Source organism: Rattus norvegicus, chromosome 1, assembly GCF_036323735.1.
Source record: "Rattus norvegicus strain BN/NHsdMcwi chromosome 1, GRCr8, whole genome shotgun sequence".
Lineage (NCBI taxonomy): Eukaryota > Metazoa > Chordata > Mammalia > Rodentia > Muridae > Rattus > Rattus norvegicus.
The window spans coordinates 105,103,304-105,129,991 of NC_086019.1; the positions used below are offsets into that span (position 1 = coordinate 105,103,304).

Below are 26,688 nucleotides of genomic sequence, written 5' to 3' on the forward strand. Positions count from 1 at the left end.
CAGCTCCTGGGGATCTGATAGCCTCTCTGAATTCTGCTGCCCCTGCATTCTTATGGCATACACACAAGGACAAACATGTACTCAGAACTAAAAATAAACCTTTTTAAAAAGGCTTGATGCAGGCAGGACTTGGTGGCACACACTTTTAATCATAGGATGCAGAAGAAGGTAGATTTCAGTGAGTTGAAGGCCAGCCTGGTCCAGAGTTCCAAGGTAGCCAGAGTTGCATAGTGACAGCCTGCCCCAGAATGGGCCTTGGTGTGGGAGGGGCCCCACAAAGCCCCACCCTCTCTGAGGATCTCTACTGTGTCGTGTAGTGTTTTTTTTTTGTTGTTGCTTTTCTGTGTGCATCACATATGTGGTGCCATCTTGGGTAATAGAATACATTTACCCAGAACCATGGCTGCTAACCAGTGGTAGCCAGGTCTAAGGTATTGGGACTACTGGCACTTCCTGGTAGATAGAAGAGTCACAAGACTCCAGCCATTACTCCTTTCTGTGAAAGCACAGCCTCAGGTGATCTTGATAGATCGAGATAATGTGGAGGGTGGAAGCTAATGTTAACAGCTTTGTAGTACAGCTCCTGTGACATCATCTTCTGTAATGTGGGGGGACTTGGTCTGGACACAGCCATTTGGGAACCAATGCCCTTATGTAAATGAAGGCCTCCTAATTTCTTCTGAGAATGTCTCACAGGTAGCCATCCTGGTGTTCTCATGGCTACCGAGGACCTCAAGACCAATGGGACATGAGTGGGAAGCTACGTGGACATGTGCTTTGGGGAGCAGAGTTTCATATTGACAAGATCCAGTCTGGATGTTGGTGCAGATGTATGTGATATCTGGAGTTGTCAGTCTTGTGGGACCATGAAGGGCGTACAATGTCCCAGTAACTGACACAGCAGACGGAAGACTGGGAGATTTCCTCCTAACACTGGAACTGTTGTGCTGTAGACATTGGTGTGTGGGACCGAGAGCCGTGTTAGGCATACTCAACTCTCTACCTTTAGTGGCACAGCCTTGTTGAATTGGCTCCAGTGGACCAGTGATCCCAGAAGCCACATGCTTCTGCCTCCCCATTGTGGGATCATAGATGTTTTATAATGGGTCACAAGAATCCAAACTGAGCTGCTCATGCTTGCACAAGCACTTTCTGAACTGAGTCGTTTCTGTGGCCCCTTGTTTTGTTTAAGACAGGATCTCACTGTGTAGTCTTGGCTGGCTTGAACTAAGGGACCCGCCTACCTTTCTGCCTCCCTGCCCAGCTCTTGGGTTTCAGTTTTTTGTCTTTGGGCACAGGGCTTCGTATAGTCTAGTTTTCAACTTGTTACACAGCCTAGGATGACAATGAACTCCTGATCTTCCTGCCTCTACCTCCCAGTACTAGGATTATAGGCATTTACCTCTATACCCCAGTTACATGGCCTGTGGGATACAGGGCCTCGTTCATGCTAGGCAAGCATCATTCCAACTGATCCACAGCCCCAGAATACATATATATATTTTAATTATTTAAGATATTAATTTTTTTTCAAGCTCAGGTTTGGGTTTTCTGTTTCCATGGCAAAAATGAAGCAAGGAGGCCATTCTGGCAAGAGCACACAGAAAGCCCCCGGCAAGCCTCCTGGCAGTGGAAGTATGTGCCACAGGACACCAGGGAGTCGAGCAGGTGGCATGCAGGGGGACTTGCAAGAGGGCAGTACATTCACACAGATATGCTAATGTTTATTTGTGCCAGGCTATAGTTGGATGAGACTGGGACACAGAGCAGGACACAGCAGTGTGGCCTGAAGCCAGGGAAGTGGGTGAACCAATTTTCAGGAGCCCCCATAGGGGGCTGAGTGAGGCTGGACCTCAGTAAGGGGTGTAGCCATATCTGGGCCCCTTCTGGGACCCTCAGGTAGGTATTGGGCCCAGGTGGTTAGGGTAAGGCTGGTGGGGTGGTGGTGGAGTTCAGGAGTCCCAGGCAGAGCTGATAGGACACCCCACATTGTGGCGGCCTCTAGCCACCAAAAGGAATTGAGATCATTGGCCTCTCACAAGGCAAAGAGTTGGAGAGACCAAGTCAAGCTCCTGTGACCCACTGACAGGTACAGGAAGCAGAAAGGTTGAGCCTGGGACAGGTAAGAGCAAAGCAGGAAGGCAGGCAGGCCTGGGGTGTGCACTCAGGTGGGGTGAGGGGCTCCTGCAGTTGAGTCCCTGCCAAGGAAGGGAGGGAGGAAGGCAGGACTGGGACCCAGAGGCTGTGAGAACAGACTGGTAGACATGGGCAGAAGCGCATCTGAGGAACAGGGTGGCCCTGTTCTCCCCTGGAGGCCATGAAGGCTTTGGTCTCCAGAAAGGCTGCAAGGACACTTCATCCAGCTTCCATCACTGTCTGTGGGAACTTGAGGGCCGGGATCTCTGAGGGCTTATAAATGCTGAGAATCCAGCTGTGGCAGCACAGGGGGCTGCTCTGGAACCTTCTTTTCAGAAGCAGGCACGTCTTTCTGGTCACCTGCTGGAGCTGGGACAGGAGCATCCCCTGTGTAGGAAACAGGAGAGTGATGTTAGGAAAATTTCCTAAACATGGGAAACAGGGTTCCCAGGCCTCCTCCCTCAGACTCAGAACCAGTCACCATCACTCCTGCTTCTGATTTAGGGGCCAGGGCCCTGGTCTTCCTCCTTTAGACCCAGGTTCCCAGGTGCAGAGCAAGTACCTGTGTCTGCACGGAACTGCAGCTGCCCATCAGGTTGGGAAGGCGGAGCGCTCTGCTCTTGCTGTTGCTGCTTCCTTTGCTCCATCTGCAGAACGGCCTGTGGAGACAGCAAGTTACGGCCCTGAAAGAGCGGCCCACTGCTAAGTGGCCACAGTGCTCTTTCTTCCTCATGACCTTGGCTCCTCTGTCACTGAGCTGGGATTCACACTGGATAAGATTGCATTCTCTCCTGTTGAGGCTCGGGTACACCCACACTGAACCCTTACATTCTCCTCCAGGGCCTCACATCTCTCACTGCCCTCAGGTAAAATGGCTGCCATAGCAGTCAGGCATGGACTCTCCTCTGCTGCTTTAATGAAGGCAGCTACTTCCTGCATTTATGTGTCTAAAATTAACATGGAGGCTACAGGCCATCGCACCCTGAAGACACCCATTTGGATAAAGAAAAAGGTCCTAGGGTCACCTGCTGCAGCTCTCTCTTCTGAGCCTCTAGGCGGTCCTGGGAGCGCCCCAGGGCCTCTGTCTCCTGGCTGAGGCGCTGGGCTCTGGCATTTAGCTCAGCCTCCCGGGCAGCAAGCTCCTCTTCAAAACGCTTCAGCTCTTCCTCTGTGTAGGCTGGATACATTTCCACTGTCTGCGGGGCACAGGACAGGGTCAGGCAGTCATTTAGGGCGACTGCAGCCTCACTGAGGTGGGAGAGGGTGAGGGGCTGGGATGCATGTGCGTGCTACCTGACTGGAAGTAGAGTCTAAAGACTACAGAAGGAAGGACAGGAGTCTAGCTAGGGAATGGGGGAAACAGAGGGACAGCAAACAGACGGAGGTGCTGAAGGCTGGACCTGGAGGACACTGAGGTCTGAGCCTTTCCCACGGCCTCACCTTCCATCCCTCCGCAGTTTCCCCAAACTCCTTCCTCTGTGTGGATGCCAGGAATTCCTCCAGGGTCACAAGTCGGTCCTGGTTGGTGTCCACCTGGGGAGCCAGACCAAGGTTAGCGACTGTGCTGAGCCTGCCGCCCCCGCCCTCGCAGCATGGCTTCTCTCACGTTCTTCATCACATGCTCCCGCATGCGCAGCCGCTCCTCCTCCATCTCCCTCATGTCGTCCTCCTCGTTCTTCGGGTCGTACACCTTCTCCAGCTGCAGGGTGAAGGGAGAAGTGAGAAGCGCTGAGAGGGTGGGAACACGCCGTGGGGACACCCACCTCTCCGAGGACCCGTGGGGCTTGCTTCACTGTTTACAGCCTCTCTGTCGCTAGAGGCTGCTGAGAGCTGTAGCCCCCGCCCTCACTGACAGGAAACCAGGGGACAGGTGAGGGTGTACGAGGCTGAAGTGTGCGGTCCTCAAAAGCTTCCATTCCTCTTACCTCCTTGGTAAACAGAGCTTCCAGTTCTTGCTCATCTAGGACACCATCGCTGTTGATGTCTGGGGGAGACGAGGTATGTTAGAAACAGAGGGCTGAATGAGTCTGGTCCAAAGGGAAAAGCTAGGGGAGGGAATGTGGGTAGGTGTGAAGTCTCTCTCTCTCTCTCTCTTTTTTTTTTTTTTTTTTGGTTCTTTTTTTCGGAGCTGGGGACTGAACCCAGGGCCTTGCGCTTCCTAGGTAAGCGCTCTACCACTGAGCTAAATCCCCAGCCCCAGGTGTGAAGTCTCTTAGCAGAGGACAAACAGGATAGTGGCCATGGCCCGTAGGTCAGCAGGACCTGTTGTTCTAAGTACCCATTCTGGCTGGGTATGGTGGTGCACACCTTTAATCCCAGCATCCGAGTTACAGCCAGGCAGAAATTTTGAGTCTGAGGCTAGCCTGGTCTACAGGTGAATTTCAGTCTCTGTCTCAAAACCAAAACCATAAACAACCCAAAAAATCAAACAACCCAAAACCATTCTGTAGCAAACAGGGACCTAAGAATAAACTCCAGGGGCCTTGTGACCTCACACCTCAGAGAACCAGGTCCAAATCAGTTCCAGTAGCTAGGGAGGCCATGCATCATGGGATATAGGCCTTGCCCTCAAAGTGAGGGCAGAATTAGACCCACTTCAGTCTCCTGCTGACAAACCAGCCACCGGCATTTCTTGCCATTCACAAGGCCCCTGGGTCTGGCCTTTGCCTGACTGGAACAGTCCAGAGAGGTCCTGTCAACCCTTCAAGGTGAGGACTGTCTGCTCTTAATGGTCTCTGTGCGCCGCAGCCCGGGAAGCCTGTGGCGCATTCTCCATGTGCCTACTTTTCACTCACCTAGAAAATTCTTGCTGGTGTGGCAGCAAGGCTCCGCCCATCACTCTGGAATCTGTTTTTGTTTTCCCACCGGCACTGAAGTGTGCACCGGGGGCCTTCTGCGGGCCACAGCTCCACCGCACAGCTGTGTCACCACTCTTTACTCTCACTGTCCTTTCTGGGATGTTACGGTCCAACTGAGCAGCCACTGGTCACATGGGGTGACTGAAGTTGCAATGACACCAACCTCAGTGGCACAGACTGCATTTACCCAGAGCACCTGGAGCCCAAACCACAGACAGGAGGCACAATGGCGGGTGCCGATGTGCAAGCGAGGGGTTGAGAGGAGGGCTGAGCTAGGAGCTGTTTGGGAGCACAGAAGTCTAGTTTACTATTATTTTAACTTTTTTTTTTAAAGACTTATTTATTATTGTATGTAGGTATGTGAGTACACTGTTACCATCATCAGACACACCAGAAGAAGGCATCAGATCTCATTACAGATGGCTGTTATCCACCATGTGGTTGCTGGGAATTGAACTCAGGACCTCTGGAGCAGTCAGTGCTCTTAACCGCTGAGCCATCTCTCCAGCCTTTTTTTTTTAAACTTTTTGAGACAGGGTTTTTCTGTGTATCCCTGGTTTTCTTGGAACTCACTCTGTAGACCAGGCTGGGATTAAAGGTATGTGCCACAATGCCTATGTTTTTTGAAGATGGGTCTCTTGCAGCTCAGAGTGGCCTCCGACTGCCCACGTGGATGAGGGTGAACTCTTTTTTTTTTTTTTCCCCCGGAGCTGGGGACCGAACCCAGGGCCTTGCGCTTGCTAGGAAGTGCTCTACCGCTGAGCTAAATCCCCAACCCCGAGAGTGAACTCTTTTTTTTTTTTTTTTTTTTTTTTTGTTCTTTTTTTCGGAGCTGGGGACCGAACCCAGGGCCTTGCGCTTCCTAGGCAAGCGCTCTACCACTGAGCTAAATCCCCAACCCGAGAGTGAACTCTTAAGCCAGGACCTGGGTTGCTCAGGTGCTCACTGTACATGGCTCAAAGTTCCAGCTTTGGGGTTGGGGATTTAGCTCAGTGGTAGAGCGCTTGCCTAGCAAGCGCAAGGCCCTGGGTTCAGTCCCCAGCTCCGAAAAAAACAAAAACAAAAACAAAAACAAAAAAAAACAAAGTTTCAGCTTTGCAAGATTAAAAGGCACTCAGGAATTGGCTGTACAGCAGAGTTAAGGGGGTCTGGAGTAAAAGGTCAGTGCTATGCATTATAAAGAAGCCCTGGGTTCCATTTCCAGCAAGAGACCAAGCCAAATCCTCTAACTTCTTCAGAAATTCACACTTTAAAATTAGTACTGTGGGCATCTGAGGTTAGATACCCCAGATCTTGGCTCACTTCCACTCTTGGCATAGCATACCTTTGTCTTCCTCAATACATTTTTTTCAAACTTTTTTTTTTAAAGACTTTATTACAGATGGCTGTGAGCCACCATGTGATTGCTGGGATTTGAACTCAGGACCTCTGGAAGAGCAGTCAGTGCTCTTAACCACTGAGCCATCTCTCCAGCCCCAATACATTTTTTTTTTAATTAAAAAAATTAAACTATGTGTATGTGTCTGCACAGAGGTACGTGCATAGAAGTCCAGGTGCCTTCAGGGCAGAGGCATGGGATCCCTTGGAGCTGGTGCGTTACAGGTGCCTGTGAACTGCTGGGTGTGGGTGCTACATGTGCACTTGTGTGGGGGCAGATGCAAGCATGCACCGCACAGCACTGTGGTCAGAAGACAGCCTCACACGGCCCTGCCCTTGTTTTCTTTCAGAGAGGGTCTCTCACTGGCCCGGAACTGCAGCAAGTGGGCCAGTAGCTGGCCTGTGAGTTTTGAGGGATCTGCCTGCCTCTGCCTTCGGCTTCCCTGTCACTGGGAGAACAGGGAGACACTATCTTACTTGGTTTGGGTGTAGTGGCACACAACTTTAATTCCAGCCCTGGGGAGCCAGAGACAGACAGATCTCTGCAAGTTCAAGGCCAGCTTGATCTATGGAGTGAGTTCTAGGACAGCCAGGGCTACACAGAGAAACCCTGCATCAAAAAAACAAACCAACAACAACAAAAACAAAACCCCCAAACAAACCAGAACATTACATTTTGTTTAACTTGAGTGCATATATGTGCCTGGGTGTGGGTATATCTGGGACACGATTCAAGCATAGAGGTCACAGGTCAACAAGGGAGTTGGTTCTCTCCCTCCTTCAGTCATGCATGTTCCACATAGCAACCTCAGGTTGCCAGGCAGGGCTCCTGAGTGGCCCAGGCTTCTGGCTACGATAGCAGCCAACAAACTTCATCCTCTCAAGCCTAAAAACTTCAATCCCAAAGCCCTGAGGCAATTTTATTTAAAAAAAAAAAGTGTGTGTGTGTGTGTGTGTGTGTGTGTGTGTGTGTGTCCGCATGTGTGCAGGTAAACGTGTGCGGGTGCACGTGTGTGCATGTATTATGTGTGTCGTATGTGTGCTTAGTGCCCTCAGAGGCCAAGAGGGCACTGGAACCCCTTGAACTGGAATTAGATAGTTGTGAGCACCAAATGAGTGCTAGGGTCCTCTGGAAGAGTAGCCATCTTTCCAGGCCCCTACCTCCCACGGCAGTTTCACATAGGTACCAAGACTTTTTGTCTCCATGGCTCTTGGGAGTTGTAGTTCTTTATGTACTCCTCAAGCCTGGGCTGCTCAGTTAGAGGACATGGCCATTCCTTAGAATACAGAGGAAAAAATATTGAAGAAAAAGATTTGGCCATGGAAGTCCCAGGCCTGTAACATGGAGGGCAGGGTATTTGGCCAGTCAAGATATGAGGAGGCCTGGTTGGGTTCACAAAGCCCCACTGGGAGGGAGACTTCCCATGTCATTCAGGCCCAGAACCATCAGAGCCTTCACATCAGCCTGGATCTGGACACCCTCCCCACCTTACCATGCAGTATGAAGAAGGTCTTGGGGTTGAACCTGTTGGGGTCCAATCCATCTAGCTCCTCCCACACCTCCTTCAACTGGGCTTGGCTGCCCTGTAGAAGAGAGCAGCAGGAGCTTGTGAACAATGAGTCTGAGCGCCACAATATCAGGTTAAATAGCCCTATGTGTCCATCCAATAAACCTTAGTCTCCTCAAGCCAGAACTATAATTCCCAGAATATAGGTAGGTGGACATTTTGTCTCAAGGACTCTTGGGAGTTCTAGTTCTGTATCTGCATTCATTTTTTCTGTAAAACATACACGGGGGTCCTTACAGGAACATTGACTTTGGGGTGTTCCCGGTGTCTGCGCTGCTGCTCTTGTAGCTTCCTCTCAGCCTCCTTCCGCTGCTCCTCTCCCAGAGACTCCAGGTAACGTCTTCGCTCATGTTCCTTGAGCATCTCGTAGCGTTTGAACTCTTCATGGTGTGCAGCGTCATACTGGGCGAGGTCTCGGGTGGCCTACGGAGAGGCAAGAGGGTCATATTCCTCCTGTGGATAAGACACCTGGCATGATCTCACTTTCTAGGTCCACAGCCGACCCTGGGGTGCTTTCCCAAACTGATGATGTTTGTGCTGTAGCAGCTTGGGTGGGAATCTCAAAGTTCTCCACGAGCTCAGCATTTCGAGAATGAGCAGGGGTGGCACATGAGGGAGGCTTAATGTGGAAAGCGGCACAGCTTAGGTAGCCAAGGACAGTCCCAGCACTTGGGAGGCTGAGGCAGGAGAATGGCAAAATCGTTTTTTAAAATAATTTTTGAGATTTTTACTTCCTATGCGTTTGTGTTTTGCCTGCGTGTATGTTTGTGTGGAGGTGTCACATCAGTTAGAGACAAATGAGAACTGCCCTGTGCTTGCTGGGAACTAAACCTGGGTCCTCTGGAAGAGCCTAACCACTGAGTCATCTCTTGGGCTCTGAGTATGGCAGGCCAGCCTAGACTACATATCAAGATGCTGGCTCAGAACAACTCTTTTTTTTTTCTTTTAAAGATTTATTTATTATAAATGAGCATACTGTTGCCATCTTCAGACACACCAGAAGAAGGCATCGGATCTCTTTACAGATGGTTGTGAGCCACCATGTGGTTCCTGGGAATTGAACTCAGGACCTCTGGAAGAGCAGTCAGTGCTCTTAACCACTGAACCATCTCTCCAGCCCTTATTTATTTTATATATATTAGTACACTGCTGCCCTCTTCAGGCACACTAAAACAGGGCATCGGATCCCATTACAGATGGTTGTGAGCCACCATGTGGTTGCTGGGAATTGAACTCAGGACCTCTGGAAGAGCAGTCAGTGCTCATAGGACCTCAGAACAACTCTTGTAAGACAATGAATTCATACTTTTGCAAGCTACTCAGTTTGTAATTATCATTGCAGCAACAAGGGACTAACACAGTTGCTATGGGGACAGCTGCACTACCCAGGTGGCTATTCGCTGAGGGACAGTTGTCAATGCCAGACTAGTTTTTCTTGTTATATCAGGAGGAAATCTTAGGCATTAGTGGGTAAAGCCCAGGACTGCTCTAAGCACCCTACAACGCAGAGAACAGGTTCCATCACATAGCCCTAGCCACCCTGTTGTCCTGTAGAAAAGCAGGGCACGATGGGCTAGCCCAGCCCAGCACCACTGCCCTCCACCAGGACCCAGTTCTTGCCCTCTTCCTGCCCTGCTGAGCATCTCAGCCTCAGCCTCACTCTCACCCACCGTCTGGATCAGCAGCTCTAGGTCCCGAGCCTCAAACGTGTGCTGGTTCTGAGGGTCCAGGTGTTCAAACTGCTTCAGAAGGTTCATGTGGTCCACCTGCAAGTCTGCTTATGGGAAAGGCAAACCAGCATCACCCATCACAGCCTTTCTGTCAGAGCCCCTGACTGAGAGCGGGAGTGCAGAGAGGAAAGCCACAGAGGCCACACAGGCAAAGGATGGCACATGGGCCTGGACAATGCCTGAGGACATGAGCCCTCCACTGTCTCTGGTGCTAAAAATAACAGTAACCACGATGACAGCAATGCCAGGCCCTGTTCTTTTTTTTTTTTTTTTAAAGATTTATTCATTTATTATATACGAGTACACTGTAGCTGTCTTCAGACACACCAGAAGAGGGCATGGGATCTCTTTACAGATGGTTGTGAGCCACCATGTGGTTGCTGGGAATTGAACTCAGGACCTCTGGAAGAGCAGTCGGGTGCTCTTAACCGCTGAGCCATCTCTCCAGCCCCCCAGGCCCTGTTCTTAATAGAACAGTTAATAGAAGTCCCTGCCTCATCACTACAGCCCAATAACACGGGCTCCATGACCAGCCCTGATTGGTTTGTTGTAGCAATGGTGGTGAGTGTGTTCATCTCTCTAATCAAGCTGCTACCAAGCCTGGGCAGCAGTGCCTCACTGGCTGAGCCATCTTGCCAAGCACTAAGCCACTCATTTGATGGGTTTTTAGAACATTCACAGGGACACACAAACTCCACCACCATGACTTTTACAGTACTGTTGCCATCCGCCAAAGAATCATTCCCTTTGGTTTCCCAGCTGCGGGCAGGCACTTACCCGCATCCCCTGTCTGTGTACTTGCCTACTGGGGACATTTCATGTGCCTTACGGCTTGTTGCCCAGCTTCTGGCAGCATCCTATTTCTGAGGTTTATTTCCACTGTTCTGCACGCCAGTTTCTCAGACCGTTTTTAGGGCTGACTAATGTTTCATGGTGCAGATAGAGCACATTTTATTTCTCCAAGCCACAGCTGGCAGACATTCACGCTACTGGTTCCTTAGCGACTGCAGTTTCCATTATAGCTTTGTTATACTACGGTATCTGCTTAAACAGGTCTTCTCCAATACCAGGCATGAAAACATGCCCCATGGGTTGGGGATTTGGCTCAGTGGTAGAGCGCTTGTGTGGCAAGCGCAAGGCCCTGGGTTCGGTCCCCAGCTCCAAAAAAAAAACAAAAGAAAAAAAAAAAAAGAGATGCAGCAGAGAAAACATGCCCCATGTAGTAGGATGTAGGTGGGCATGGTACAGGCTTGTCATCCAGCTACTTGGGAGGCTGAGACAGGTGGATTGTATGTTCTGGGCTGCTCTGGGTCCAGAGTAAGTTTAAAAGGGCTGCAGTGGAGCGCCTGTGTAGGTCCACTCATGAGAGGCTGGTGGTGTAATTCAGCAGCACACTGTTGTTACTTGGTTTATATTATATGTGTGTGTCTGTGCATGTGCATGCTTGCGTGCACATGGGCATGCAGATACACAGACTGATGTGGAGGTCAGAGGTCAACTCTGTGGCGCAGGTTGTCTCCTCCCCAGCATATGTGGATATGAGCTCAGGTCATCAGACTTGGGGGCAAGGGCCTCTACCCATCTCACAGACCCTTATCCCTCAAGAAAGATACTAAAGGAAAAGGCAGAAACATGCGGTGGCCTACACTAGCACTCGGGAGGTAGATGCAGAAGGACCAGGAGTCTAAAGTCATCATGGCTACGTGGTAAGTCTGAGGCTAGCCTAGCATATTAGACCCTGTTTCAGAAAGGCAGACTCTCCACCCCCACCCCTCCCCAATAAACAAAAAAGTGAGAGAAGCAGAGAGAAAGATGTCAATGTGAAAATGTGCCAGAAAGAAAAACATCCTGAGTAACTTGCACCTGCTTTCCTGAGAGCCCACAGCACCAGCTGCCCAGTGCAAAGTCCCCTGGGTATTTTCCATCCACCCAGTGCAAAGCCTCCCGGGTACCATCCATCCACCCAGTGCAAAGCCCCTCAGGTACTGTCCATTCACCCATGCTCACTAGGCTCCTGCTTTGCATCCATCTTGGCCTTGAGCAGCATCCGAAGCCTTGATACCTCCTGTCGCTTGAGCTCATCCAGCTTGGTGCGGACGTTGTGGCTGACGAAGTCCAGCTCTTGACTCAGCTTTCCACTCTTCAAGGACAGAGGAGGGCACCCCCATCAGGCTGGTGACAGAAGGGTGTGCTGGGCAACCCTACCCCACACCCTGTACCCCAAACCACCGAGCACCATTATGCTCATGTCTTTCCTGCCTGCAGCCTGCCCCAGCACCTGGGAGCCCGAATGAGGAGGATGGGGGCTGAGCTTTGCTGAGAGGCCCCACTCACCCAGCAGTACTGCCTGGGAGCGCTCACACTCAGAAGTCTGTTCTCATCATGGGGGCCACTAACTCTCCTGATACCCTTTCCAATCAATTCTGTCTTTCAATACTCAACAGAGACAGGACATCCACCTTAGGATGCATTTCCAGATGTCACCTTCACCCCCCACCCAGGGTGCTGAGCTGGATGCTTTCTCTGGGTCATGCCTGTTCCTATCTGTTCCACTATCAGAGCTGACCATGGCCTCTCCTGCTCGCAGCACTCCAGGGCTCACCAGCACCTCTGCTGGGTACAAGTCCCTGCAACACTGCCTGCCCATCAGCCCCAAGGGGCTGCCAGCAGACACCTGCAGCCACAGGAGAGCTTCTTCTGCAGCCCAGATCTGTCATGTGGGATGCTGACCCCTGCACACACTCCCATCATGGACCCCTGACCTTCTGCTAGTGCCCACTTCCTGGGATGGTGAAGAATGTAAGCTTGACAAGCTCTAGAATCATCTACAGGACAAGCATCTAAGCATATCTGAGAGGGAGTTTAATTAAGGTATGGCGACTCTCCCTATGTGTTGGCGGCACTGTCCCAGAAGCTGGGCTCCAGAACTGAATGGAAAGGAGAGGATAGCTGAGCACCAGCACTAGTCCATCTCCTTGACTGTGGAGATGACACAGGCAGCCGCCTCACACTCCTGCTGCAAACTCTGTCTATGGTGCTCTGGAACTGTGAACAGGGACAGATCCTCCCTTAAGTTGCTTTTGTTGACTATTTCCTCACAGCAAAAAATAACTAAATCATAAGCCAATCAGATGAGGCAGATAAGAACTCAAGGAGGGAACAGGGCTACATCTTAACAGACGGGAAACTGAGGCACAGCAAACTGAGGTCCCATAGCTGATAGATGGTAGAGCTGAGACTTCATGTCCATGTTTAAACACATCTTCAGGAGTCCCGAGACTCCTTCCCAGCTCTGACCCCCCTAGAGCATATCCCTTCACAGCCCATGCTTAGCGCACCTTAATGTCCTCAGCGTTGGCAGCTTGCAGCTTCTCCCGGAAGTGCCCATCTGTCTCTAGCACGTTGATGACCTCCTGGAGGTACCGATGGTAGTACAGGCCTGTGTCCTGAGGGGAAAGGGAGGACATGACACCTGCCTTATCTTCTAAGTTTGCCCCAGCCAGGGCCACAGCTCAGCTCCAGCTTACAGCTGCTATACCTTCCCCACACCACAGGAGGCCTGCGTTACTTACTGGCTGAGTACTCAAGAGCCAACCAGAGCCAGCTAGTCCAGGCTCCAACCCCTGACCTTCTGCTAGTGCCCACCTCCTGGAAGGTTCTATGGCACTCAATAAATGACAATTCTATGGGGGAGCCGAAAAGATGGTGAGGGGTGAATGTTCCCTGCATAAGTATGAGGGCCTGAGTTGGAGTCAGGCAAACTGGAGACAGGGCTCAGGAGAGAAGAGCCCTTACTGCTCAGTTCAGTTCCTGGCACCCAAATCCAGTGGTTCACAACCATCTGCAATGCTGGCTACAGGGGATCTGATGCCCTCTCCTGGCTTCTGCAACACACACACACACACACACACACACACACACACACACACACACACACACACACACCACACATACCCATGAATAACTTTTTTTTCCCTTTTTCTTTTTTTTGGAGCTGGGGACCGAACCCAGGGCCTTTTGTTTGCTAGGCAAGCGCTCTACCACTGAGCTAAATCCCCAACCCCCATGAATAACTTTTTAAATAAAAGTTTTAGAAAAGAGTAAAAATAAATCTTGTAAGGAAAACCACATATGACAGTGCATGCTTGCAATGCCAGCGGCAGAGCAGAGACGGGCGCATCTCTCAGGGCTCACTGGACCCACAGCCTGACGAACCTACTATGTGGTCCTAAGAAAACACCCTGCATTAAAACAATATAGATGGGGGCTGGGGATTTAGCTCAGTGGTAGAGCACTTGCCTAGGAAGCGCAAGGCCCTGGGTTTGGTCCCCAGCTCTGAAAAAAAAAGAACCAAAAAAAAAAAAAACAAAAACAAAAACAAAAAAACAAAAACAAAAAAACAACATAGATGGCTCCTGAGCAAGGATATCAGAGGTCCACCTCTGGCCTTTACGCATGTGCACCTGTGCACACATGAACATGCATAAACCTGAACATATGCACTTCCACAACGATGAAAAAGATCATGAGGAGAAACCATGTTTGGTGGGACATGCCTGTGATCTTAGCACTAGAGGGCTGAGGCAGGAGGACTGCCTCAGGTTCAAACCCAGCCTGGGCTAAAGGGTGAGACGGCACCTTTAAAACAATCACAAAATTCCAAGTAAAACAATGACGATCCTCAAGACTGGACTGGATGGAAAGGGGGCTTGGCTGCAAAGACTCCCCAGAGTATCAGGTGCTGATAGACCCTCACTGTTGTGTGCCGATGTTTCTGGGTTTTCAGAACATTAACTTTTGGGGTGGAGAGATGGCTCAATGACGAAGAAACACACTGCTCTGGCAAAGGACCCACAGCAAAGGAGCCACATGACTGCCTGTAACTCCAGCTCCAGGGGACACGATGCCTTTTTGGGCTCCCCTGAGTGCCTGCACTCACATGCACATACTCCCACACACATACAAAATTTGAAAACACAGCCATGTGTGCTGACACATGCCTTTAATCTCTGCACACAGGAGCCGGAGTCAGACAGATCTCAGATCTCTGAGTTAAAGATCAGTGTGGTCCACAAAGTGGGTTCCAGGACAGGCAGAGGACAGAGGGACCCTGTCTTTGTCTCCCGCTCTCATACATACACACACACTTTTTTTAATTCAACGAAATAAAATAGGGCTGGAGCAGGCTCTTTGGTTCAGAGCATGCACTGCTATTCCAGAGGCCGAGTCCAGTTCCCAGTTCCAGCTGTAACTCTAGTTCCAGGGGACCAGATGCCCACTCTGGCCTCCTACAGTACCTGATAGGAATTAAATAACAGTAATGGTGTCAATGTTCTCTTCCTTTTTTCTCCCTTCACCTAGCAGCTGCTAACACAGCTTCCTCCTGAAGCTAGGCTTCCTCCTGAGTCTGTTTTTTTTTTAGATTTACTTTACATGTAGAAGTGTTGTGCCCACATGTATGTGGACCCACAGCAGTCAGAAGGCATCAGATCCTGGAACTGGAGTGGTAGATGGTTGTGAGCTGCAGTGTTGGTGCTGGGAAACAAATGGTGTCTTTTCAAAGGCAGCCATCATCCCTTCAGCCCTCTGGGGTAAAGAAGTTACCTTTATCAACAAGACTAAGAACACTCAAAAGAAAGCCCTGATACTCAGAAACATATCTGACAACATGAAAGGGACTCTTAAGCTTGTCTGAGGGGGGACAACATCCGCTTTTCAGGTGAGGTCCTTCTGGCAGCTCACAGGACACCCCCCCAACCCCCCCGCCATTGCTAAGGTTCCCATTTGGATGATCTGATACCCAGGCGTCGTCTTTGTGTTTAGTCTCAGGTCCATGAGCCCCTGGCTCTAGTCCTCCGCCTCCCTGGAATGAAGAACTTCTTTCCCACTCCTCCCTGGCCTCTTTGTCTGAGGGGTAGGATGGGACAAGGCATGAGCTTCCTTTTTAATGTTCTTCACTATGTGGCACTAGGGCTCATGGCCATGGGAGGGGCCAAGTCTCTGACCAGAATGCAAGGTGTGTGGGGCAGCAGGATGGCTCAGCAAGAAAGGGTGACTGGGTCAACTCTGATGAGGAAGGTGGAAGAGGGGAAGAGGAAGACATGATTCCTGAAAGTCGCCCTCTGACCTTCACACACACAGGTGTACCTCCATATATGCGCACAGATATGTAAACGAATGTAAAATGCCCGCACTGGCTCTGCCTTGTACCATGTGTGCCCTGGTATGTGATCCCAGGGTCCACAGCAGTTGCTTTATTCTACATGTAGTGGAGATGCCACACAAGGCTGCTGAGGCTTCAAATCAGGATTAACTTGTTTTCAGCAACTTACACTCGCTCTGAGGGCCTTGACTAACTGACCCTCTCGTCACCCATGCTGCCCTCACATCAGGGCACAGGGCTACTCAGTCCACACCAGGGAGCACACGTCCCGCCCAGGTCTTCCATGTGGTCCCACAGCAGCAGTACTGACACATATTGGGCCCTTTTTATTTTATTTTCTTAAAGATTTATTTTGCTGGTGGTGACGGCACACTCACACTGTAATCTCAGCACTGAGGAGGCAGAGGCAGATCTCTGAGTGTGTGTTTGACGCCAGCCTGCTCTATAGAATAAGTTCCAGGACAGCTAGGGATACTCAGAGAAAGCCTGTCTCAAAAAACAAACAGGGTTGGGGATTTAGCTCAGTGGTAGAGCACTTGCTAAGGCCCTGGGTTCGGTCCTCAGCTCCAGAAAAAAAAAATTACGTTTATTTGTGTGTGCCTGGTATATGTCATATGTGTGCGCAGGTGCCAATGGAGGCCAGAAGACGCCATCGGATTCCCTGAAGCTGGACTTTCAGGCAGTTGTCAGCAGTCCAGTCAGGGTGGTGGGAACTAAACTATTCTTCTGGAAGAGCAGTAGCGCTCTTGACACTGAGCTACCTCTCCAGCCCTGAGCCCACTGTCTCACCCAGTCAGTCAGCACCACATAAAACCAAGGCAGAGGATCCGAGGGAAGGTCAAAGACCCAGCCTTTGGCATTCCTGGTTACAAATGGAGTTTCTTCATTTTCTCTAGTAAGCCTGGGGCTGCCCTCCGCAGGGTTGAGAACATTGTACTGGCTGGGTTCATGTATCAACCTAACCTAAGCTAGGGTCATCAGAGGAAGGCGCCTCAGGTGAGGAAATGCCTCAGTGAGATCCACCTGTAAGACATTTCCTCAATTAGTGATCAATGGAGGGGGGCCCAGCTCTTTGTGGGTGGTGTCATCCCTGAGGTGGTGGTCCTGGGTACTATAAGACAGGAGGTTGAGTGATTCAGAGGAAGTAAGCCAGTCAGAAGCACACCAGCATGGCCTCCACATCGGCTCCTGCCTCCAAGTTCCTGCCCTGTGAGTTCCTGTCCTGGCTTCCTTCAGTGGTAATAGTGCTGTGGAAGTGTGACCCAAATAAACCCCTTCCTCTCCAACTTGCTTTTTTGGCCATGATGTTTTGTCAGAGCAATAGAAACCCTGACTAAGACGGACCTGGAACTCTGTTTTGTTTTCCCAGACAGGGCTTCTCTTTCTAATTGCTCTCCTCGCCAGATGGTCTCCTTTAATTCTTTATTCTTAATTTTTTGAGGCAGGGTTTCTCTATGTGGCCCTAAGTTGTCCTGGAATTCACTCTGTAGAGCAGCCTGGCCTTGAAATAGCTCAGAGATCTGCTTGCCTGTGCCTAATGAGTGCTAGGATTGAAGGCGTGTACTGTCACCTGCCTGGAAAAGAAGTTACAGATGGTTGTGAGCTCTAGTGATCAAACTCAGGGCTCTTAAGCACAGAGCATCTCTCTCCAGATCAATTTAAGCTTTGTTTTGTTTGCTTGTTGGTTAGTTTGGAGTTTCTTTTTTCCCTCCAAGACAGGGTCTCTTTGTGTAGCCCTGGGTGTCCTGGAACTGGTTCTGTAGACCAGGCTGGCCTTGAACTCAGAGATCCATCTGCCTCTGCCTCCCAAGTATTGGGATTAAAGGTGTGCCCGGCTCCCAATTTAAGTTTTAATAGCATCTCTCAACTAGATCTGTTTTGTAAAAGGCAAAACCCAGTCATATGTGCACTATGTCCAGTCTGATGCAACTGACTTTCTGGTTGTTTAATAACCAAACTTGGGAGCAGAGCCAAGGAGGATACAGGGACACCCTGCTAAACTTCAACTGTCAAACTGACAGCCTAGCATTACCTCAACTGAGGAACCATGTAGGTCAGGCTGACCTGAGGGTCATCAGGCTGACCTGAGGGTCATGTCTTGATTGTTAACTGACTTAGAAGGGCCTAGCCCACTATGGGAGGCATCATTACTTGAGCAGGCATCCTGGACTGCATGAGAAAGCTAGTTGAGCATGAGCCTGGCTGCCAGCCAGCAAGTAGCATCCTCTACTGCTGCGCTCTTGACTGTAAAGGGAGTCCCTGGGTTGGAGGTAACACTGTGTAGAATAGCAAGCAGGCTTGCTGTCCTAGTGAGGGTTTCATTGCTGTGAACAGACACCACAACCAAGGCCACTCTTATAAGGACAGCATTTAATCCAGGCTGGCTTATAGGTTCAGAGGTTCAGTCCATTATCATTAAGGCAGGAACATGGCAGCATTCAGGCAGGCATGGTACATGAGGAGCTGAGAGTTCTACATCTTCATCTGGAGGCTACTAGCAGAATACTGACTTCCAGGCAGCTAGGATGAGGGTCTTAAAGCCCACACCCTAGTGACATACCTACTCTAACAAGGTGACACCTACTCCAACAGGGCCACACCTTCTAATAGTGCCACTCCCTGGGTCAAGCATATACAAACCACCACACTTGCCTTCAGATTCCTGTCCCCTCTCCTGTGAGATCTAGAACTCTAAGCTGAAGTAACTCCTCTGATATGTTGCTTTTGGTCAGAGTATTTGTTCCAGCAACAGAAACAAAACTAGAACAGGGCTAAGAGGACAATATTTTGGTCTCTGTTCGAAGGTCAGCTAGGTCCTAGAGTGTGACAGGACATATCTCAAAGGGTTCTTCAGATCTAGTGCATGGCCAGGCCATCTTCTTGAACAGAGAGACTGGAAAGAGGCAGACACAGAAGGAAATGGCCTACATGCTATGAAGGAAAGCCCCATCCAGCCAGACCCTGGCCCATCCCAGCAGATGGCAAATGGTAAAGAAAGGCTGAAGGCGCCTCAGATGGCCTCCTCAGTCATAAGTAAAACCACACAATCTTAAACACCCAGTGGGAAATTACAGCCAAGGCATAAAATGTCTGGCAATAAGCCAGAGAAGACTAGCGAACAGGACAGAGAAGGAGCCATGTCTCACAGGCCTCTGCATTAAGCATAGGCTACTGACATGCCAGGCAGGACAGTCGGAGTCCCTAAGTAGTGCGCTTTTCCTAACCATTAGCAAGACGGTTTTGGATAATTCTGCTAACCTCTGCTTTGCTTTACAAAATCTACAAAATCAGACTGAGAGCTGGCTCAATAACACCATGCCTTTCTTTTGTTTTTCTTGAGAGGAGGGCTCAGTATGTATCGCTGGGTGACCTGGGACTTCCTATGTAGACCAGGCTGGCTTTGAACTCAGAGATCCTCCTGCTTCTGACTCCCAGAGTGTATGTATGTGTCAGTGCCTGCACGGAGGTCAGGTGGTAGTGGTTTTCTCTTTTCCCCACGTGGGTTCCAGGGATTGAACACAGCCAGGCTTGGCAAGCCAATAGCTTTAACCAACTGAGCCGTCTCATTGGCACCTCCGTGGTTTTGGCAAAGAGCTTTGGAATGAAATCTATGGATCTTCATGGTAAAGATGGTTGTGTCTATTACAACCGCTGGGGAGCAGTCCCATTAACCTTTGGCTATTTCATACTGAGCTGCTATCTTTTTTTTTTTTTTAAAGATTTATTTATTTAGTATATATATATATAAACTGTAGCTGTCTTCAGACACACCAGAAGAGGGCATCAGATCTCATTATAGACGGCCATGTGGTTGCTGGGATTTGAACTCAGGACCTCTGGAAGAGCAGTCAATGCTCTAAACCACTGAGCCATCTCTCCAGCCCACTGAGCTGCTATCTTAATTTTATCTTCCGTCCTTTTTAGTTGGGCCACCTTCAGATGACAGGATAGCAGTCTAATTCCATCTAACTGGTTCCCTTTGGTCTTACTGCAAGGCCTGAAAGTCACTGTGAGTGGAACCCCTACTTCAGCTCTGAGCAGTCAGATCAACTCAACACAAACACTAAAACCTCCTCAACAGTTTTAGGGTCTCAGCTCTCCTGGGGGGGGATGTTAGACAGTAAGGCAGGCCTGAGGGTCACTGAGGATTAACTCCTCCCTCTTCATCGGCTTTGCATCTCCTTAAAATTTAAAATGCCATTCGAAAGGGAGGAGGGTGAAGATGTCAGAGCTTTGTCCAGGTCCACTAAACGGGAGCTACTTCCTCCCAGTTGGAAGTATAGAATCTGGATTTGTTCTAAACATCTCCAAATAGTAAATACCATTCTTGTCCCCTCTCTCAAGAGCCTTCCAACTAGCTCTTCAGTCACGTAACTAAGAATCCACTGCTCCAGGAAGCTGATTCACCTCAAGCCGTGCTGAGGGACAGGGTGGTAGCCGTAACTAAGAATCCACTGCTCCAGGAAGCTGATTCACCTCAAGCCGTGCTGAGGGACAGGGTGGTAGCCGTAACTAAGAATCCACTGCTCCAGGAAGCTGATTCACCTCAAGCCGTGCTGAGGGACAGGGTGGTAGGCGTCTTCTTAATGAGATAAGGTACTTCCAGGCCAGAGCCCCTCCCTAGGTGTAGCTGCTGGCAGATCCTCATTGCTGAAACTGCCACTTTTTCAGAATTCTCATTTCAAAAGCATGATGCTTCCTTCCCTCCCTCCTCTGAGTATCAGCCAAAGTCCTAAGCATGCTTTTCCCAACACCCAAGACACTCAATTCCTCAGAAGCCCCCAGGATATATAGCTGTCTCCTTCCATATCTCAACAGCCCTGGCTTTCTCTTCCATCTCCCTCCTGGAACCTGCAAAGACTCACAACTTCTCTGCTCTATTATTTTTCTCCTATACAGTGGTTTTCAGACTTCAAGATCTCACAGAGGGGTTGGGGATTTAGCTCAGTGGTAGAGCGCTTGCCTAGCAAGCACAAGGCCCTGGGTTCGGTCCCCAGCTCCGGGAAAAAAAAAAAAAATCTCACAGAGTAGAGTACTAACACCTTGTAGGAGGGCCTGCTACACAGGAGTTTGGAACGACCTGTCTCAGGAGGCAACCACGGCTTGCATTGCTAAGGAGAGCTTTGGGAAGAACCAGGCCATAAATCAGGTACCTGGAGTTTGAAAGTTCCAACTCTCTAGGAGCAAAGGTTTCACAGAGTTCAATAATATTTGTTGGAATGAGTAAGTCAGCAGATCCCGTGTCCTTTTCCCATTTAAACTACACCTCCCATGAGCTGTTAAGTAGGAATGCCCTGCTAGGTAGTAGGCATCCAACTGCCGATGGTGCTACTGGGAAATGTGGTTTTCCTTTCCTTTTGGTTTTCTTCATTCCTTGTTAAGAAGGATCTTAAGAATCAGAGAGGTTTAGACGAGGGTGTGACACAGGTTTTCATTTGGGAATCTGTCTTGGTTTCCACATCTCAAAGGCCAGTGCCCTCAGGTCTGCTTGTTTGCTTCACCAAAGGAAGGCGGCAGGTAAACCACAAGCCTCAGAGTGTTAAACGGGATCCCTGGAGTTTTCCCCAGAGCCCTGGGGATGGCAAACGCCACTGCACTACTGCAAGAAACACCAGAGAACAGGGCAGAGTTACTCACCGGGGTCTCAGTGGCCTGGTTGTCCTCCTGATGAGGTGCTGCGCGGTCCACAGGCACTGCCAGCACAGCAGACAGCATCAGTAAAGGTGGTAGGAGAAGGAAAGGCGCCCCGCGGGGCACAGAGGTAGGCATCGTAGCTGGTCTGTGAGGAGAGATGAAGAATTGGGTTTTTTTTGTTTTGCTATGGTTTTTCCGAGATGTGTATTAAGTAGCCCAGGTTGGCCTTGAGTTCCTGACCCTCCTGACTCTCCCTTTCAGGTGCTGCAATTACGGCATGTAGTATTGTCCCTGGCTAAGGATGTCCCAACCCCGTATCCGGTTGGGTAAACGAGTGCGCACGCCACCCTATTTGCAAAAATGAAGACTCCAAGCGTTTAGTCACTTGGAACCCAGGATGCCAGGCCTCCAGCCTCCCTTTCCTGGAGCGCAATCCGCAGACCTTCATTCCGGCTCCCTCAGAGTAGGGAATCCTCCCCAGAACCGAGATTCCAGGCCCCTGACCTCCCCTTACCACGGGACCGCGAAGGCCTGACACCGGACAAGTATCACCCGCTCCAGCCCCTCTGCCCTCCACTTCTGAACGCCCCTCACCTCTCCTAGCGCAGAGGGCGTTTTCCCAGCCCGCGACCTCCGCCAGGTTTCTGGTGATTTCCCTCCTAAGTCACGCCCACTTTTCCACCGCAGAGGGCCCGCCTCCAGAATACTGATTGGTCCACGCTGGCTCTGAGCTTCCGCTCGTGTTAGCGCCCCCCCCCCGCCTCTTTCAGATAAGGTTTCCTTATTTTTGAAAATCTTTCCTGCTTTCTGGGAAGCTCACATTCTTCAACACAACATTTCCTGCGTCGTTTTCAAATAAAACTCAAAACCTTGAATGCCCAGGGACTACGGTGGAGGGTTGGAGAGCGGGAAATGGGACAACTTTGCGGACATCTTGCCGTGGTGTCTCCTGGGAGTTGTAGTTTTCTCATTTATCTTCGCTCCACAAGTTCCTGCAAGTTAGAGCTTTAGCGATAGGAAACTACATAGTATATGATCATTATTTCTTAAACAGAATCTCACTATGTATCCCTAGATGGAACTCTATGTAGACCAGGTTGGCCCAGAGATCACGGAGATCCTTGTGCACAGATTAAAAGTAGATACCACGCACAAATGAAAGTGGAGAACTTTAGGATATTTCATACTGAGCTGCTATCTTTATTTTTTTTTTAAGATTTATTTACTTATTTTAAGTATATAAGTACACAGTAGCTGTCTCCAGACACACAAGAAGAGGGCATCACATCCCATTACAGGCAGTTGTGGCCACTATGTGGTTTCTAGGAATTGACCTTAAGACCACTGGAAGAGCAACTGATGCTCTTAACCACTGAGCCATCTCTCCAGCCCCTATTTAGTTATCTTTTGACCCCGTGGAAAAGATAACTAACATTCAAAACTACTGATGACAGGAAGAAGGGAAATTTTTTGAAAATGAAGTTTCTCCCACATAGTGGACTCTTAAGCATGTTCTCCGAGCATGAGGTGTGCTAGCTGGCTCTTCTGGTATAATTGTTACACGCTTGGCATGGATAGTGCACACGCTGGTATTTTCAAAAAGGCCGAGCAGATAGACTTCACTAGCCTCTTGCAAAGTACTAATACATGAGCTCTGGAAGTACAGGTCTGTTTTGAAGTCCTGAGCAATTTCTCCCCCTTGACTCTGGAAGGAGCATATTGGCAGTTCTCCACTTTCATTTGTGTGTGAATTTTTAAAATAAATGCAAGGTGTAAACCATTAATGCAGGCGAAATGTTTCAGTGAACACATTTCAACACCTCAACTTTATAATAATTATAAATTAACATGTTAAAAATTTCTGGACAGGGGTTGGGGATTTAGCTCAGTGGTAGAGCACTTGCCTAGCAAGCACAAGGCCCTGGGTTAGGTCCCCAGCTCCAAAAAAAAAAAAAAAAAAAAGAAAAAGAAAAAAATTTCTGGATAATGCCAGCATTGGATTTTTTTTTTTAAAGATTTATTTATATGAGTACACTGTAGCTGTCCTCAGACACACCAGAAGAGGGCATCAGATCTCATTTCAGATGGTTGCGAGACACGATGTGGTTGCTGGGATTTGAACTCAGGACCTCTGGAAGAGCAGTCAGTGCTCTTAACCTCTGAGCCATCTCTCCAGACCCTAAATCTCTTATTGATGGCAAGTAAATGGTGTGGGTAACTTTTTTTTATCACACAGTAGATAACATCCATTCACTATACTTTTCTGAGTTGTCTTGCATGGAAGTACGTTTATAATGTTACGTGTCTTCTGTGCTGTTCCTGTAAGTTTTCTGTTAAAATACATTAAACTGGGCTGGAGAGATGGCTCAGCGGTTAAGAGCACTGACTGCTCTTCCAGAGGTCCTGAGTTCAAATCCCAGCAACCACATGGTGGCTCACAACCATCTGTAATGAGATCTGATGCCCTCTTCTGGTGTGTCTGAAGACAGCTACAGTGTACTTATATATAATAAATAAATTTTAAAAAAAAAGAAAACATTTACAAAAATACATTAAACTATTAAAAAAAAGTAGATACCAAGACTCCAAGCCCCACCCTTATAACTTATTTATTTTCTGAAATGCTTCTCTAGATTCCAAGCCGACCTCCATGTATAGATTCTGAGCTCTAAACTCCCAGCTCTCTACCTTCCAAGGGCAGCAATGACAGGCATTGGCCACTGGGCGTTGGTTGACCGTATACATTTCTTAAACACGCTGTATGAAGAATTAATGTATTGGTAGGTAGCTACTCTTGGGTCCCTTTAAGGAACGTTGACTCTTGGTTCCAATTCAGAACCCCCAGAACAAGGGATCTGCCTGCCCCAGTGGCCTGGGGGCATTACTCTGTTGGACATGGACCGTGAGGGGCCTAGAGGGCCAAGAAGAGGGCAAGTGCCTGTGGGAATTCCCTTCTGAGAAAGAGTCCGGATAAGTTTAGAGTTTCAGCTTCGCTGCTAGGCCGTGAGATCGCCAACGTGGCGCTTGGGAGGGGTGGGCGCTCCTAAGATTACAGGCAGGTGGATTCCGAGGGTTTGGGATTTGTGGCCTTAAACCTTCAGTCCCAGTACTCAGGGGCAGGACAAGCCTTAGGTATTGGGTAGAGAATTGGATTTTTGCGCTTCCAGTAGTGCTTAAAGCTCGACACAAGCTACTAATTCTCAGAGAGGAGTTGAGAATCTGGGTTGCTAAGGCCAACGAAGGCGGAGGTCAGGTATTAGAGGGTGGTCTTTTTTGAGATGTGGGATCTAGATCTTGACTATGCCTTCCTAATCCTCTAGAACGTCTCAAGAGAATGAACAGTGGAAGAAAGAGTGAGTGGGGAAACCTAAGGAGCAGTGGGTTGGGAGAGGGAGAACTTAGATGCGCACCATAGGGATGCGCTTAACTTTGGGCTCTTCAGGCTCACCACCATTGACTTTAGAAATGTGCGGGCGCGCGGGGCGGGGGAGGGGGGGAGGGTCTGGATTCCCGTGTCCCTTTGAAATAGATATGGGTTTGTGAGAGGAATGAGTTCGGGACTGGACCTCTGAGTCTCTTGTGAGAGCAAAAACCTAGATTCTCTCCTTGGGTCCTAAAATGGGGAGCCCTGGGAGAAAGAGCAGATAAGGGACCTAGAAAGCTCAGGTCCCGTGCCTACTGTGACATCACAGGCGCGACATCACAGGCGCTCAGAACCCAAATTGGTCAAGGGGAGGGGCTCTCGAATAGGCCAGCTGTCCTTGATGGTTTTGGCCACCAGCTTGTGTTTCTCTCAGGACCTTGGAGGATGAATTCTCTGGTGTGAGGCTGCAGAAGCTGGAACAACAGGTACAGCCTGGAATCCCATGCTTCCTCTTTCCAGCCTTTCTGGAAGGTTGCTCAGAGCCCCCACCCCCATGTTCATTTTCTCTGAACTTCGGATTCTCTCATTAGGAAATGAGAAAATGTGAATTCCACTTTATTTTGAGACAGGACCTTGCTGCCTCGCCCTGGCTGGTCTCAAACTTGCAGAGCTTGGGTGCTGGAGTTAGTGAGCCTTCCTGTTTTTTATTATTTTTTTTAATTTACATTCATTTGGGGAAGGGTACATGAACACCACGGTATGTATGTGGAGACAACCTGCAAGCCATGGAGATTATCCGGAGCCGGGTCTTTCCTTTGACATTAGGACTTGAACTCAGGTGGTCAGGCTTGATGGGAAGTTGCACACATTTACCCAACCAAGCCATCTCTCAGGGCCTAATTAGTCATTTTCTGAGACGCCCTCACTCTGTAGCCTGTGCTGAGCCTTCATACCTGCCTCTGTATTTTGAAACAGGGACTCACTAAGTTGTTAATATGGAAATTGCAACCCTCCTGCCTCTTGTCAGGATGGCTGAGGAAAAGTTTTAAGGAACAAAAATTTCTAGAGCTTTTGGAGGAGGCGGAAGTAGATGAACTCTGACAGGAAAAAACTGGAGGGACTGGATACCTAGGACCCCGTAGGAGGAAGGGACTGACCCAGGCCAACCTCACCCGTCTATCTGTCTGGTTTCTGTACACACCCCTTCTTGCTTCCTCAGCGACAGCTATTTGAGAAGAAGCAGCGCCGGAAACGCCAGGAGCCCCTCATGGTTCAGGCCAATCCTGATGCTTCCCTGAGGCACCGGCGACCAAGGCGTGGGGAGGAGCGCTTCCAGAGTGACAGCAGCTGGGGCCTTGGTCTGGTGGAAGGGGTGTAGGGGCGCTTGAGGGCAGAGCCTAGAGGGTGGAGCTCAGTGAGCCCCAGGGCGGGAACTTGGCGGACGGTGCTGGCTGTAGGAGAGTGTTCTAATGAGCATAAGTGGTGGAGAACCTATGAGGTCCTCTTTGGATAGGGGTGGGGCTGTGGGTCGGGCCTAAAACGTATCAGGGCGGGGCCTAATGGATTCATAGGGGTGGAGCTTAGGACCAGGAGTAGGTTAAGGGAGGGGCTGTTAGACTGGCTTATAATATTTCAGTGTTGGGGAGGACCCTAATGCATCGTGGTGGTAGTGGGGCACGCGGTAGAGCATAGGGGCGTGGCTTACTTGAGTGTGGGCCTTTATGAGGGAACATAGGGGGAGCCTTGTGGATCCTTCTGCAGAGGATTGATTGGGTTGTGGGTTTCTTAAAAGCTATTGAGAACATCCAGTCCTGTGGAGTACCCAGGTAGAGCATAGAGAAACTGGAGGAACAAATCT

General features: G+C 49.6%; 2 protein-coding genes across 16 annotated transcripts in view; one reads left to right on the forward strand and one right to left on the reverse strand.

Moving 5' to 3' along the window:
- Positions 1-26,688, forward strand: part of Tulp2 (TUB like protein 2) — a 37,360-nt gene that overhangs the window by 4,420 nt on the left and 6,252 nt on the right. For 2 of the 12 annotated variants that reach the window (XM_063266764.1, XM_063266786.1), the window contains exons 1-4: positions 24,315-24,396; positions 24,787-24,819; positions 25,248-25,315; positions 26,050-26,188. The exons of 2 other annotated variants lie outside the window; for them this stretch is intronic. In XM_063266764.1, the coding sequence (XP_063122834.1) occupies positions 24,801-24,819; positions 25,248-25,315; positions 26,050-26,188 (226 nt within the window). In that variant the 5' untranslated portion in view covers positions 24,315-24,396; positions 24,787-24,800. Of the gene's footprint in view, positions 1-24,304; positions 24,397-24,448; positions 24,470-24,785; positions 24,820-25,247; positions 25,316-26,049; positions 26,189-26,629; positions 26,657-26,688 lie in introns of those variants that run through there. 8 more of the 12 variants (XM_006229103.5, XM_063266742.1, XM_063266753.1 and 5 more) reach the window with 8 other exon arrangements.
- Nucb1 (nucleobindin 1) overlaps positions 1,490-26,688 on the reverse strand; it is a 30,938-nt gene continuing 5,739 nt past the window's right edge. The window contains exons 1-13 of one of the 4 annotated variants that reach the window (NM_053463.3): positions 22,061-22,127; positions 21,470-21,611; positions 13,008-13,115; positions 11,677-11,809; positions 9,610-9,713; positions 8,177-8,362; positions 7,865-7,955; positions 4,062-4,120; positions 3,743-3,835; positions 3,577-3,669; positions 3,162-3,332; positions 2,699-2,795; positions 1,490-2,523 (exon numbers count right to left, since the gene is read on the reverse strand). In NM_053463.3, coding sequence (NP_445915.1) covers positions 2,411-2,523; positions 2,699-2,795; positions 3,162-3,332; positions 3,577-3,669; positions 3,743-3,835; positions 4,062-4,120; positions 7,865-7,955; positions 8,177-8,362; positions 9,610-9,713; positions 11,677-11,809; positions 13,008-13,115; positions 21,470-21,601 — 1,380 coding nt within the window. In that variant the 5' untranslated portion in view covers positions 21,602-21,611; positions 22,061-22,127 and the 3' untranslated portion in view covers positions 1,490-2,410. Of the gene's footprint in view, positions 2,524-2,698; positions 2,796-3,161; positions 3,333-3,576; positions 3,670-3,742; positions 3,836-4,061; positions 4,121-7,864; positions 7,956-8,176; positions 8,363-9,609; positions 9,717-11,676; positions 11,810-13,007; positions 13,116-21,469; positions 21,612-21,980; positions 22,128-26,688 lie in introns of those variants that run through there. The other 3 variants (XM_006229164.5, XM_017589802.3, XM_017589801.2) reach the window with 3 other exon arrangements.